At 36.8% G+C, this 13,317-nt stretch overlaps 1 protein-coding gene across 7 annotated transcripts in view; it reads right to left on the reverse strand.

The window, feature by feature from the left end:
* Positions 1 to 13,317, reverse strand: part of Map3k4 (mitogen-activated protein kinase kinase kinase 4) — a 106,608-nt gene that overhangs the window by 70,653 nt on the left and 22,638 nt on the right. For all 7 annotated transcript variants that reach the window (XM_047557384.1, XM_047557382.1, XM_047557379.1 and 4 more), the window contains exon 2: positions 1,201 to 1,391. In XM_047557384.1, coding sequence (XP_047413340.1) covers positions 1,201 to 1,391 — 191 coding nt within the window. The remainder of the gene's footprint in view (positions 1 to 1,200; positions 1,392 to 13,317) is intronic.

Consider the following 13,317-nt stretch of genomic DNA (forward strand, 5'->3'; position numbering starts at 1 on the left):
GGAGAGATTCAAACTAAAAAGCTTTCTCTCAGCAAAGGAAACTATCAGCAATGCGAAGAAAGAGCCTACAGAGTGGGAGAATATCTTTGCCACTCATACTTCAGATAGAGCACTAATTTCCAGAATATATAAAGAACTCAAAAAACTCTACACGAAGAATACAAATAACCCAATCAACAAATGGGCTAAGGCTATGAACAGACACTTCACAGAAGAAGATCTACAAGCAATCAACAAACATATGAAAAAATGTTCACCATCTTTAGTAATAAGAGAAATGCAAATCAAAACTACACTAAGATTCCATCCCACCCCAATTAGAATGGCGATTATCAAGAATACAAGCAACAGAAGGTGTTGGAGAGGATGTGGGGAAAAAGGTACACTCATACATTGCTGGTGGGGCTGCAAATTAGTGCAGCCACTCTGGAAAGCAGTGTGGAGATTCCTTAGAAAACTTGGCATGGACCTACCATTTGACCCAGCTATCCCACTCCTTGGCCTATACCCAAAGGACTTAAAATCAGCACACTACAGAGATACAGCCACATCAATGTTCATAGCTGCTCAATTCACAAAAGCCTGTGGAACTAACCTAGATGTCCTTCAATTGATGAATGGATAAAGAAACTGTGAGGTAGATAGATAGATAGATAGATAGATAGATAGATATATACACACACACACATATATATATATATATATATACATACACACACACACACAATGGAATATTACTCAACTATAAAGAATAATAAAATTATGGCATTTGCAGGCAAATGGATGAAATTAGAGAATATCATGCTAAATGAGATAAGCCAATCTCAAAAAACCAAAGGACAAATGATCTCATTGATAAAGTGAATGATGACACATAATGGGGGTGGGGAGGAAGAATGGAGAAAGGAGGGACTGTATAGAGGGAAAAGAGGGGTGAGAGAGGGGTGGGGGGGAAATAACAGAATGAATCAAACATCATTCCCTATGTAAATGTATGATTACGCAAATGGTATGCTGTTACTTCATGTACAAACAGAAACAACATGTATCCCCTTTGTTTACAATAAAATAAATTTAAAAAATAAAGGGAATTACTAACCTTACTATTCAAAGTATCAACCAACAGCTACATATCATATAAATATTATATACTAAAATTACCATGCCCTTTCAAGTTTATCTTTTAAGTACAAGACTCACCTTTCAAATTAGATCGACTAATCGGCCTCCCTACATTATTCCTCTGGTGTTTGGCTGACATTCGTTTCATCTGTCGAGGTGTGCTGGGGGGAGAGGCGCCATAAAGATGCTCTGTATGTGTTTCATCAGAGAAGTCCTCTGGATCAGATTCGGGACTCTTGCAAGCTGAGTCTCCCAATGTGGACACTTGCCTGTGAAAGACAGGAGAGGAAACACTGAGTAATATATTAAGTGGATTCAAACCTATATGACTTCAATCTTTAAAGAATCCTTTAAAATGCTATGTGTATGTCTCCTCAGCATTATAATTCTTCCCTATCTTCGCCTGTGAAAATTCAGTGAGACCTTTCTTTCACTCAAAGAGAGCGAGGATTGTGACTGCTGCTTCCTGTTGTTCCTGGTGTGAACAACAGGGTACAACATGGCACAACCGAGATGCTGTTTCTGATGTTTACAGAACTCTTTCTGAATTAAATGAAGTTTAAAACTAAAAGCTTATGAATTAAGGAAAAAAACAGCAAAGGACTAGAAGACACAAATCAGAAAGAACTAAAAATGAACTTATGTGCTAGCTACTGACAAGTACAGCTGATGAGCAGGTACATTCTGTCCCACTCTCAAAGCAGAACCTTGCTGCTCTCTCTTTCTGAAGGCAAAGACAGAAGAGGAAGCAGCACAGGAACCCTTCATGCCCCATGCAGCAAAGAACAGAGCACAGACATAGTATGACAGGTCCATTTTTCTAAGTTATATAAGAACTACAGTCCAGATAACATAATGTAAGCTGCTAGCACCACTGAACCACCTAGAAATGGTCACGATAGTTAATTTTACATTATGTGTATTTTAACACAATAAAAAAAAAGGGGGGGGGGAACAGTACAAAGCAGAAAGGGATTCACTTCTCTTTACCTCCAAAATGCAATCCCTAGATAACATGTTCTCTGAAAATACTGCCTACCAATTCTTTATCCCCAGTCAATTTCTCAGAGTGCACTATTTTGATAAGATTCTAGTTTTGCAAAACTAGCAAAGTAAAATTTGATCACACCAACAGAGCAAACACAACTCCAAGATAGCAAACTGGAAGGAATTGATCACAAAATTCTTTCCAAGTGTGTATCATCATGGTTTACCTCATTATGAATATTCTTTATAAAATATAGTTCAACTATATTCAGTATTCAGTTTTCTTCCCGGCAACTTATATTCTTGACATAAAATCCAAGTTAATTCAAAATCATGGGGAAAATAGAAAAACCACTCTAAGGGCATAATCCTAAAATAATAACAATACCATTATTAAACTAAATAAAAACTCAAAAAATAGATCACTTTATGAAAAATAGAAATTCTGCAGAATTACACAAATTTACAGTATTGAATTATATTTTTAATAACACTGAGCTGTCAAACACTGATTTTACATAATGTTATGTAAAGTACACAGTGATGTACTTTCATCAGGCCACTCTAGATACAGTGTGAGCTCGCCTGCCTGCTCCCAACTGTGCACACAGAGCAAGATGTGTAAATCGAACAGCCTCAACTAAAACAAAAAATTGTTTTAGTTGTAAAACAATGAGTAAATCTAGAAATGCACTTTTAAATATACCTACATGTTCTCTTAGGCTAGCTATGTTCACTAAGTTTCATAAAGGTGTACAACAAATTGTACAACTTAGGAGATTAACTTGAAATTTCGTATACACATTTCTTTTATACTTACTGTAAAACAGTTGATTCAGTGCATAGGCTCTGTGGACCTATGGATGGACTTAGGTGCAAACACTAGCTGTACTGCCCACTATCTATGTGGGTCTTAAATTTAAAATCTCTTCCTTGCACATTTACAAAAGAAACATCTTAAATACTTAGTCTCTATTTCTGTGTACTCACCTGCTCCACACTGAGAAAGAAGTACACAGAGGGTACAGGACTAGAAATGATTTTAATCTTTTAAATTCTTTCAAATACAGCAATATGAGGATTTTGTTTTACTTAAATTCCCCCCTAACACTTACAATTAATGTTATGAGAAAAGAGTTTGTATTTTATTGTTTATGTACTGTCCAGCATAATGCTCACAAAAATTGTGCTTTTCCACAATAACATATTCCATACTATATAAAATGGAAATCACTGGAGAACTGTATATCACAAACATTTGGTCAATTAAATTCATCAAAGCTAGACAGCATGGAATAGTGGGATAAATAGAAAAATGGAGTCAGTTACAAAATAGCAAACAAAAACCCATTCAGAACATGCCCTCTGCAGGAGGGGGATGCCAAGTCCCTGCCCTTCTGGATGGATGAAGCACACACTTCTGAATTTTTTCAAGACAAGTAAGGAGACTAATTTAGAATTTATAAGGACTACAATCTGAAATGTTTCAGGAAGTTCAAGCATTGCTTTTTGGTTTTAAGAATCAAACCAAATAATGGGAATAAAGGGCTATGCAAAATATAAAACGGTCTGTTTTACCAGTGTCTAGCAGTAATGTGCAGATGAATGCATTCAATTAGTGTAAACTGAAAGTGAAAGAGGGTCTTTTGAAGAGGGACTGCAATGTCAAACCTGAGTGATACAGATGGCAAGCCCCCTGACCTGTGTGACATAAAGACAGCTGTGACATAAAAGAGAATAAATAACTACCCTCATCTGATCTACGTGAAATAGAAATGGGTCCTGTGACTTAAGGAGATAAGAGCCTAAGAGAGCACATATAACAAAACGATAACTCTCATGAAGATTCTAATTCAGAGAAACAGGAAGAGATTTGTGTTGAGCTGTCTTCAACAGTAGACAAATTATTTCCCCACACAGGAAAAAATTCACTTGGCCACACTCCTCAAATAAAAGTAGAAGAATAAATCCTTGTAATAAAATTCTACAGAATCTGACAATCTATTGTTTTCAAACTTGCCATCTATTACAAAACAAAAAGTCATGTATCTTAGTCTTTATACCTTCACAAGGACACACTAAACAACTACTGACTTCAAAGTATTTCCAAATTATTTAACTATTCTAACAGTAGACATTAAAGAATTCCATTGTAATGAAGATGAATATTGTCAAATGGAACTTATAGAGATAAAAATGCACCGGGATGAAAAATACTCTGGTTGGCATAACTGTAAATTAGACCAGCAGAAGAAAAGATCAGTGGGTCTGAAGACATAATAACTGAAACTTCCAAAGTGAATCAGAGAGAAAAATAATGGGGGAGGAGGAAGCACAGTTTTAGTATATCACTGGGCAATATTAAACAGTCTAATATTCCCATAACTAGAATCCAAAACTAGAGAAGACACAGAAAAAAACAAAGAAATAAGAACTGAAAAACTTTTCAAATATGAAGTTCACAGATCCAGCAAACCTGTGAACTCCAAGCAGAAGAGCTATAAAGAAAACAAGTGTTTCATTATGCACATCATAAACAAAGTGCTGAAAATCAGTGAAAATCTTAAAGACAGCCAGAGGAAAAGCAACTTAAGTTTGGAAGCCTTAGCTTAGAAGTAATATATTATAGGGAAGATACCAAGCAAAAGGTTGTCTTTAAAAAAAACGCACACGAAATCTAGGAAAATAAATACTAGTGTAAGTTCAAAAGAACTTGAATCATTTCAATTAACTAACCGTAAGCATCCAACCTCAGTTTAACAGCACATGAGACAAGCGAATGAGGGCAATGATTCGTTTGGAAGGTTCATATGGATGCCAGTTACTCTGGATGAGGAAAGTGCTACAAGGTCTGTTTTTTGCCTTATTTGTGTTTAAAAACATTCCAATGTGAAATGTCTTTCTGATACTAAACTTCTGATAGTCACATAAATAAATGGTTCACCCTGCTAAGTACTACCCACTCTACACCAAATCTGGTCAAAGAAAAGTATGTCTTGTACTCAATCCAAGGAAGTTTGCATAGTTTTTTAAGTGAAAAATGTGTGGAAAGAAGATAAAAATTCAAGAAACATAGGGTTAAACAGTTCTACTCTGACATAGGTAAACCACAATGGAGCCTGAAAAAGTTCATCTGTAAAATGCAGTTGGATTAGACAAGTTCAAAAACATTTTTCATTCTGCAAAAACCCCTAAGTTTCTTTTTAACTTTACTATGTTCTTCAGTAATGACTTACAGAAGTAAGAAGTATTTTATTCATTTAAGAAGGGCACTACTCATCTTTCTTCCACCTCCACCTGACCATCGACTATTCTTCAGCACATAGTAAGTAAAGGGAAAACGATGGAGAGATCTGGGCAGAGGTGGCTGACTTCAGGTCCTTTTCCTTAAGAATCTGTAGAGCTTACTTGACCTGTGGCATAATTCAAAGGTTGCTGAGTGCGAAGGTCCATGGTTGGCTCCTATTTCTTCAGGAGCCAATTTACTAATAAGTTAGCTGATTTGGCAGACTACATCTGAACATTCATCAGCTAACCTCCCCATGAACTGTCAAGCCTCTGCTTACACAGCATTGTCTCTATAACTTGCAGCACAAGGGCCTGTGTGATCCAGCACGGGGTCTTTGCAAACTTAGCTGATCTCAATTACTTTTCAGGATAGATACTCAGACATTTTGTATTTTAACTAAAATTCATCTCTTTTTTTTTTTTAAACAAAAGTAGATTTTTCAAAGTATATGGTTTATGGTTTTCTTCATATCTCCTCAACGACAAATGAAGTGCCACACGGAGCATATCTGTCTTCCTTACCACAATCTCTCCAGTGCCCACAAAAATCCCTGATACACAGTATATGCTCAACAACTACTTACTAAATAAATTCCCAAGTTTAGCAGTTTTATCTGGGATACTTTTTAAAATTATATTTAAATACAATTACTTTTCATTATTTTTAGATATTTTTTTAAAACTGCAAGAATTAAAGATGTTGATTTCTGGCAATAGTGTTGCTTAAACAGTTCTGTAATCCTGAGTGCCAACATGACTATCTACTGACCAAAATGGTAGCAATGGGGTATGGTGGAGGCAATAATGGTTTGGGAAGACAAATGGTTTTGCAGTCAGATTAACATGGACTGAAATCTCCATGCCACACACTTAAGAGGAAGAACATAAATCTTCATGTTTTAATCGAATTATTATGTATTTTCTTGCAAACACTGTTCATTTAGTAGAAGTCTTCTGATCCAGTGCCATTGGGAACTTGCATTTGGCCAGTTAATTAAAATATGCATATTAAAAGCATTAAAAATGAAATGCAAGTAGAAAAAACTGAATGTACACCAAATTACTTTGGTGGCCTTTGATGAAACTGGCCTTCTGATTGTTACATTTTTATATAATCATCTCCTCTTGAATTTGGAAAGATCCCGTGACTGCTTTAACCAATGGAATGTAGCAAAAGTGACAGTGGGCCAGTTTTGGGGCCTAAGACTTAATGAGGCCTCCTTTGTACTCTAGGGGAAGTAGCCAGGTGAGAGGCCCAAACTTGTCACCTGGAGGCTATAGGAAGAGGCTGGGTAGGTCAAAGTCCAGTTGAGTTCCCAGATTGTGTCCAGCACCAACTTGCTATCCCTGAGTGGAGCTACTTCAGATCTTCAGCTGGTTTCTAATACCATTCTCCACAGACAACACACGCAACAAGCAGAAAAACCACTCAATACCATAATAGGTAATAAATGTTTTTTTTAATTTTAAACCATTAAACTGTGATATGGTTTGTTAAACTGTAATAGATAACTGCTACACAAACACACTTTAAACACTTTGTTTTCACTTTAAATCCACAAAAGGGTTTTAACTGATCATTACTTTGATGCGACCCACAGCTTTGTCTTTTAGAGTGGGTCCTTTAAAGAAGGGATGAGCCAACTTTACTGCATGTCAGACATACAATGAATCATTTACAATTCTCCATTTCTATTTCTTTAAAACAGAACAAGAATTTAAAGACTCTCTGAGCAGTTTTTCATGATTTTCATGAGTTTTACTCTTCAACTTTTAACAGCTCTCTCATATACCTAATTTGTTGCAATTTTTTTTTGCATGTGACTCACCTATATTAATACTTTTGTAAAGCATTTCGAATTAGTTAATGTAGAAACTATGGTTCTCTTTTGCACACACATTTCAAACAGTCTACAGAATCATGAAATTACAACTAAAAAGTAGATTTTTACACCTAAATAGATTAAGAACAAACCAGGAACTCTTGATAAGCATATAGTTCAAGGGATGGGAAGAGAAAATCATGGGCATTCCAGGAAGCAGCCAAGTTGTGAACATCAGTCTCTGTGTATTACAGAAGACGACCTAGATAGGGTCAGGTCTTGGGAAAGTAGATGAGCAACATAAATCTTCTAGCACAAATCTTTTGTTTCATTGATAGATTTATACGAAGTATATTTTATCAATCCTGCACTAAGTAGAACAAAAAAGAATGCATGAAGATAGAAAATATACAAATGGGTATACACATGTGTATATAAACTATATCTATACATATATGATGACAAAATCACCCCATATGGATAAACTTTATTCATTAGCATAAATGAAAATAGTAAGCTAGATAAAAAATATTTTAGATACTTTCATAAAATAAATTCTAAAATGAAACACAATAACACAATGCTTTAAAGACTTAATACTAATTATCTTTCACTTCTGATTAAACAGAAGCCTCTCCAAAAAAGAACTAGAACAAAAAATAAAAAGGGAAAGAGAAGCTTTAGGCATGTAAATACACATGAGCTGTGTAATACATGAACGGATGAAATTAATTATCATACTTGTAATTCTAATGTAAAGAGCTGAGTACTTAAAAAATGGGCAAAGAATCTGGACATTTATCAAGTGTGTTAGCAGATCCAGTACCTCCAAAAAGTGTGTGAATATGTCACTATCTTCATTCACCGCTCTAAGGATAAATACCGCATCACTATGTGTACAGATTAGCAAAAAAAAAAAATCAAAATTGCTTAAAGTCCTTTTGGAGATGAAGCTGCTTGTACAGGGCAGTGCAGCCGGGGGCACAGAGAAGGAGGTCCCTGAAGTGCAAATGAATGTCACTGTAGATCTCTGTGGACACATTCTGCAATGAAATGCCAACCAAAAATAATCAAAGGAAAACGACATAAAATAAAAGTGATGGTTCATTCAAAAGCTTGTTCTAGGATTAACTAAAGAGAACTCTGGGGCAAAGACAACTGTCAAAGATGGGAAGGAAAAACAAACAAGGGATTATGCCAAGGGCAAATAAACATTAAAGAGAAACAGGAAAAATGTTTAGAACTTTAAAGGTAGCAAAAACAAATGAATTATGATCTCTTCCTACCCATTTTCTTTCTTACAAATAAAAGCATTTTAAAAAAATCCTTATTCAAATCAAATTTACTTGTGGAAAAATGTTTTATATCATGAATTACTTTCCTGGCATTCTTAGAAATAACTACAGAGCCATTTATTCAGGAAAAAGATGAGCTGCCTGTATCTCCTGAACTCAAGCTTCCTTATGTTAAAATATGAATTGTAAAATTAACTAACTGTAAATATGTCCCACAACACACATCATCTTAAAACATGACCTCCAACTGTTGGGAGAACAAATCACGGACATGCAAGCATGTGAGATACCCCCTTTCAGTTTTTAGTGAAGCAAACTAAAAAGAGGAGAGGGACAGGCAAATTAGGAGAACTGGAACACTGAACCTTACCTCTGCTTTGCCATTAGCACAAGCCCGAGGATCAGTCTTGGTTTCTAATACCATTCTCCAGGAAAAGAGAATTTTAGAGAAATGGCTGATTCTAGAATTGGGGCAAGAAAGGTACACTTAAGCCCGGAGCCTCTCATAGGTGGCAGCGGAATGAAAGAGCATCCACTTGGCCCAGGCCGGAACAATGTGAGCAACGAAGTCCACGAGGCAGTACGGAGTTACAAACATGAATCCACGAGTCCGTATCGACAGTACTGGACAAACCACTAAACGGAACAGAAGAGACAAATCCGTTCAGATAAAAAGCCCAATTCCTGCCCTCTCAAAGAGGTGGAGCTTAATTCTCCTCCCCCAAGCATAGGCTGCACTTTTAATAACTTGTTGCCAAAGATGTGCAGAGGTGAAGAAAAAATAACTTTCCAGTAGAGAAACAAGACCAACTCTCCATCAGCCAGGTGGTCAGGGCTAAAGTCACTGGAAGCTGACAGCACACGCCCCTGATTGGATACGCTGAGAAGAGCCCTCCACCCACGTGAACTTCCTCCCCCAAATCCAAAATCTAGCCAAACCAAAAGAAAAATACCAGACAAACCCAAATTGAGGGACAGTCTACAAAATACCTGACCAGTACACAAATGGTTGAAGTCATCAAACACAAAGGAAAATCTGAGAAACTAAGAGCAAAGAGAAGGCTAGAGAGACAAGACTAATGTAGCCTTCTGGAAGGGACCTAGGAACAGGAAAAGAGTATCAGGAGAAAACAAATGAAATCCAGAATATCAAGCTAGATAACCACGTGTCAATACTGGTTTAGTAGTCATGACAAATGTATACAGTAATGTAAAACTAATTAACAGAGAAACTGGGCAGAGAATACATGGCAATTTTCTGTTCTATTTTTGGACTATCTAAATCTAAAACTATTTTAAAATTAAAAGTTTATTTAAAAATTAGTTACATTAACTGGAACAGTTCCATGACAAAGCTGAATGAATTTAGTGCTACTAAACAGGTATAAAAGACTAAGAGTCAAAACTAAACCAAAAATGAGAAGAGTAATTATAAACAATTCTTATTAGAGCATTATAGCTAACACAGAGTAGTTGGATCCATCATGACAAACTCAAAGATACATGCATGGAATTCAACTTCAGTTCGTGATCTCCTTCTCCCTCCCCTCCCCCATTCTTCTTCTTCTACCCTACTAGACTTCCTTTTGCTCATCTGTTTATTTATATCTGATTGGTTCTTTTTACTCACGCATAAAGGTGAGGCTCCCTGTGGTATACTGATATATGCAGGGGATGTGATGTTTTTAAGAATTCATTCTGCATGGTCTCCCTTTCCCATCCCTCCTCTGTCTCTGGATCTCCTTCTACATCACTGATCTCCCCTTCATCTTTATGATATCTTATCCTTCCCTCCCCTTTATTTCACTCTAGTATTATGCATATGAGAGAAAACATTCAACCTTTGAGTTTTGAATTTGGTTTATCCCACTTAGCATGATATTCTCCATTCCTACCCATTTACCATTAAATGCCATAGTTTCACTCTTCTTTATGGTCAAGTAAGAACTCCATTGTGTATATACACTACAATTTCTTAATCCATTCTTATATTGACAAGCATCTGGGTTGATTCCATGATTTATTGTGAATTGTGTTGCTATAAACACTGAGGTAACTATCGCTATAGTATGCCAGTTTTAGATCTTTTAGGAAAATACCAAAGAATGAGACAGCTGGGTCATATGGTGGCTCCATCCCTAGTTTTTTGAGGAATCTCCATACTGCCTTTCTGAGTCGTTGTACTCGTTTGCAGTCCCACCAACAGTGTACAAGTGTACCTTTTCCCCCATAACCTCACTGGCATTTATTATTGTTTGTAATCTTGATCACTGCCATTCTGACTGCAGTAAGATGAAATCTTAATGCAGTTTGATTTGCACTTTCCAGACTGCTAGAGATATCGAACATTTTTTTCACACATTTGTTGGTCACTTGTGTTTCTTCTTTTGAGAAGTTTCTGTTTTGTTCTTTCACCCATTTATTGACTAGTTCATTTGTTTTTGGGGGGATTGTTAAGTTTTTTGAGTTCTTTATATAGTTTGGGTATTAATCCTGATCAAAGCAGTAGCTGGTCAAAATTTTTCTCCCGTTCTGTAGGCTCTCTCATCATACTCTTAATTGTTTCCCTTGCTGTGCAAAAGCTTTTTGGTTTGATTTTATCAATTCTTGGTTGAATTTCTTATGCTTTGGGGATCTTGTCAAGGAAGTCGGGGCCAGCACCTGTATGATGGAGTGCTGACCCTCTGTTTTCTTCTAGCAGTTGCAAGGATTCTGGTCTAATTCCTAAGTCTCTGATCCATTTCAATTGAGTTTTGTGCAGGGTGAGGGAGAGGGATCTAGAAAATTGAACAATTCTTTATAAATACACCTGATAATTATGGTTGTGAAAAAAAATCTGTAGATGGTAAGTGATGAAATGTCACTTAAACAGTGACTTCTAAATCTAAGATATGTATCAGAATTCCCTTTTTTAAAATATAGATTTCAGTGTCTTCCACTAGAAATTCTAATCAGAAAGTCTGGAACAGGGCTTGAAAACATTTATCTTAACAATCACGACAGGGATTGCTAAAACGGATCGCAAGCCAGTGCCATGAACAGTCTGAGAAACAGTCATCAGCAGTGTATCTGGTTCTCATCTAGAGGTCAAGCCCCAATCCGTCCACCCTCATGGACACTGACCATCCCTCACCCAGGAGCTGCCCCCCAAAGAAGGACAATCTGAAAACGCTGGCAAATGGCTCCAGGTCAGTTAGTAGACAACCACATGTGCAGTTTCTCATAATGTGGCATTTAAAGAACTTTAGGTGGCATGTGTACAATTTAAGTCACTCATTTTTACAGTTATTTTCTACTTACAGCAGTTATTTAGGTTTTCCATATTTATCATAATTGTTTCCTTTAAAATAAGTGTAATTACCTTAAAAGAGAATGATTTTATGGGAAAAAGTAAACACTAAAAGGACATAAGCAAAAAATAACAATGAAAAGACTTTCATTTTAATGAAAGACTGAGATATACTGCACTAAACTCCAGTATTCCCTTCTCATAAACAGCTGAAAGAGACAGATACGTGAAGATTCAAAATTATACTGATGGTCAAAACCAATAAAATGACATTAAATAGGAATAAAATCAAATGGGAGGGTGCCACAAGGGATTGAACCCAGGAGTGATATACCACTGAGTGACATCATCAGCCCTTTTTATTTTTCATTTTATTTTATTTTGAGACAGGGTTTCATTGAATTGCCCAGGATGGCCTCAAACCTGCAATCCTCCTGCCTCAGCCTCCCAAGCACACATTTTGAATCTATTTTGTTTTAATCGGCTCTGTAAGTAGTTATCCAATAATGAACAGTTTGATTATAACAGTATAATTGCTACCATTAGGTAGCAAACACTGACTATCTTCTAGGCACTGTGCTAAATACCATACGAGTTTAATCTTTAGCAGAACATTATGAGACCATTTTAGGGATGGATGCTTTGCCTACAGGGCCACTTATCATTGACTATATGGGGTACACATTATCAAAGCCCAGTTACATACTAAGTACTCAAATGCTCTGCTAATGTCACCCCACTGGATCTTCTCCAGGATCCCTGCAGGTAGTAATAGCACAATTCCTACCTAGTCAAAAGATAAAGGTCCCTCGCCTGTTTAGCTTGAAAGTGTTTGGGGAATAACTGGAGTCCTGACCTAACTCCAACGCCAAGGTCTCTCCCATGTTACTCCACCACCCACTCACCCACTGAGAGGTTCTGTTCTCTCAGTGGCAGACACACAAGATTCCTCCCCATGCAGAATGAGATCCCCAGCAGCTGGAGAAATAGGATGGGGGACAAGAAAGAAGGACAGACCAACAGCTTAGGGAGCTAGTTCTGTGATGAGCTCTACAGCTCACATCTTTGGTGAAGCTTTGTAACCACCACTCTAATTTTCCTTCCTAGACACCAGGGGTTACACGAGACACTGATTCTAAAAACAGACCTGGGAAACCTATCTTAGTTACAATTTAAAAGAAGGGGGGGAAAAATGAAGACTCTGCCTAGCCTAATTATTTCTGCATAATGAATAAAAGGTCTAACTCTAATTGCCTCTCCTTAAGAAGAACGTTAAGAATTGAGAGGGATTTTACACTTTTGAACAAGAGAGACACCATTCCTGTCCTCCTGGAGTTTTTGATCTAGAGAGAACTAGACATTGGCACATAATTACACACAAGAGTATTTAATGCACAGTTGGGAATTATGCTATGAAAGGAGATCACATGTAACAGGTTGCCAGGAAAAAGTCATGCTGCCAAACAGGACCAAACCTGGAGAACTAGGAGGATAACAAAGAAGGCTTCTCCAA

The sequence above is a fragment of the Sciurus carolinensis genome, chromosome 7 (genome assembly GCF_902686445.1).
Source record: "Sciurus carolinensis chromosome 7, mSciCar1.2, whole genome shotgun sequence".
In the NCBI taxonomy this organism is placed as follows: Eukaryota; Metazoa; Chordata; class Mammalia; order Rodentia; family Sciuridae; genus Sciurus; species Sciurus carolinensis.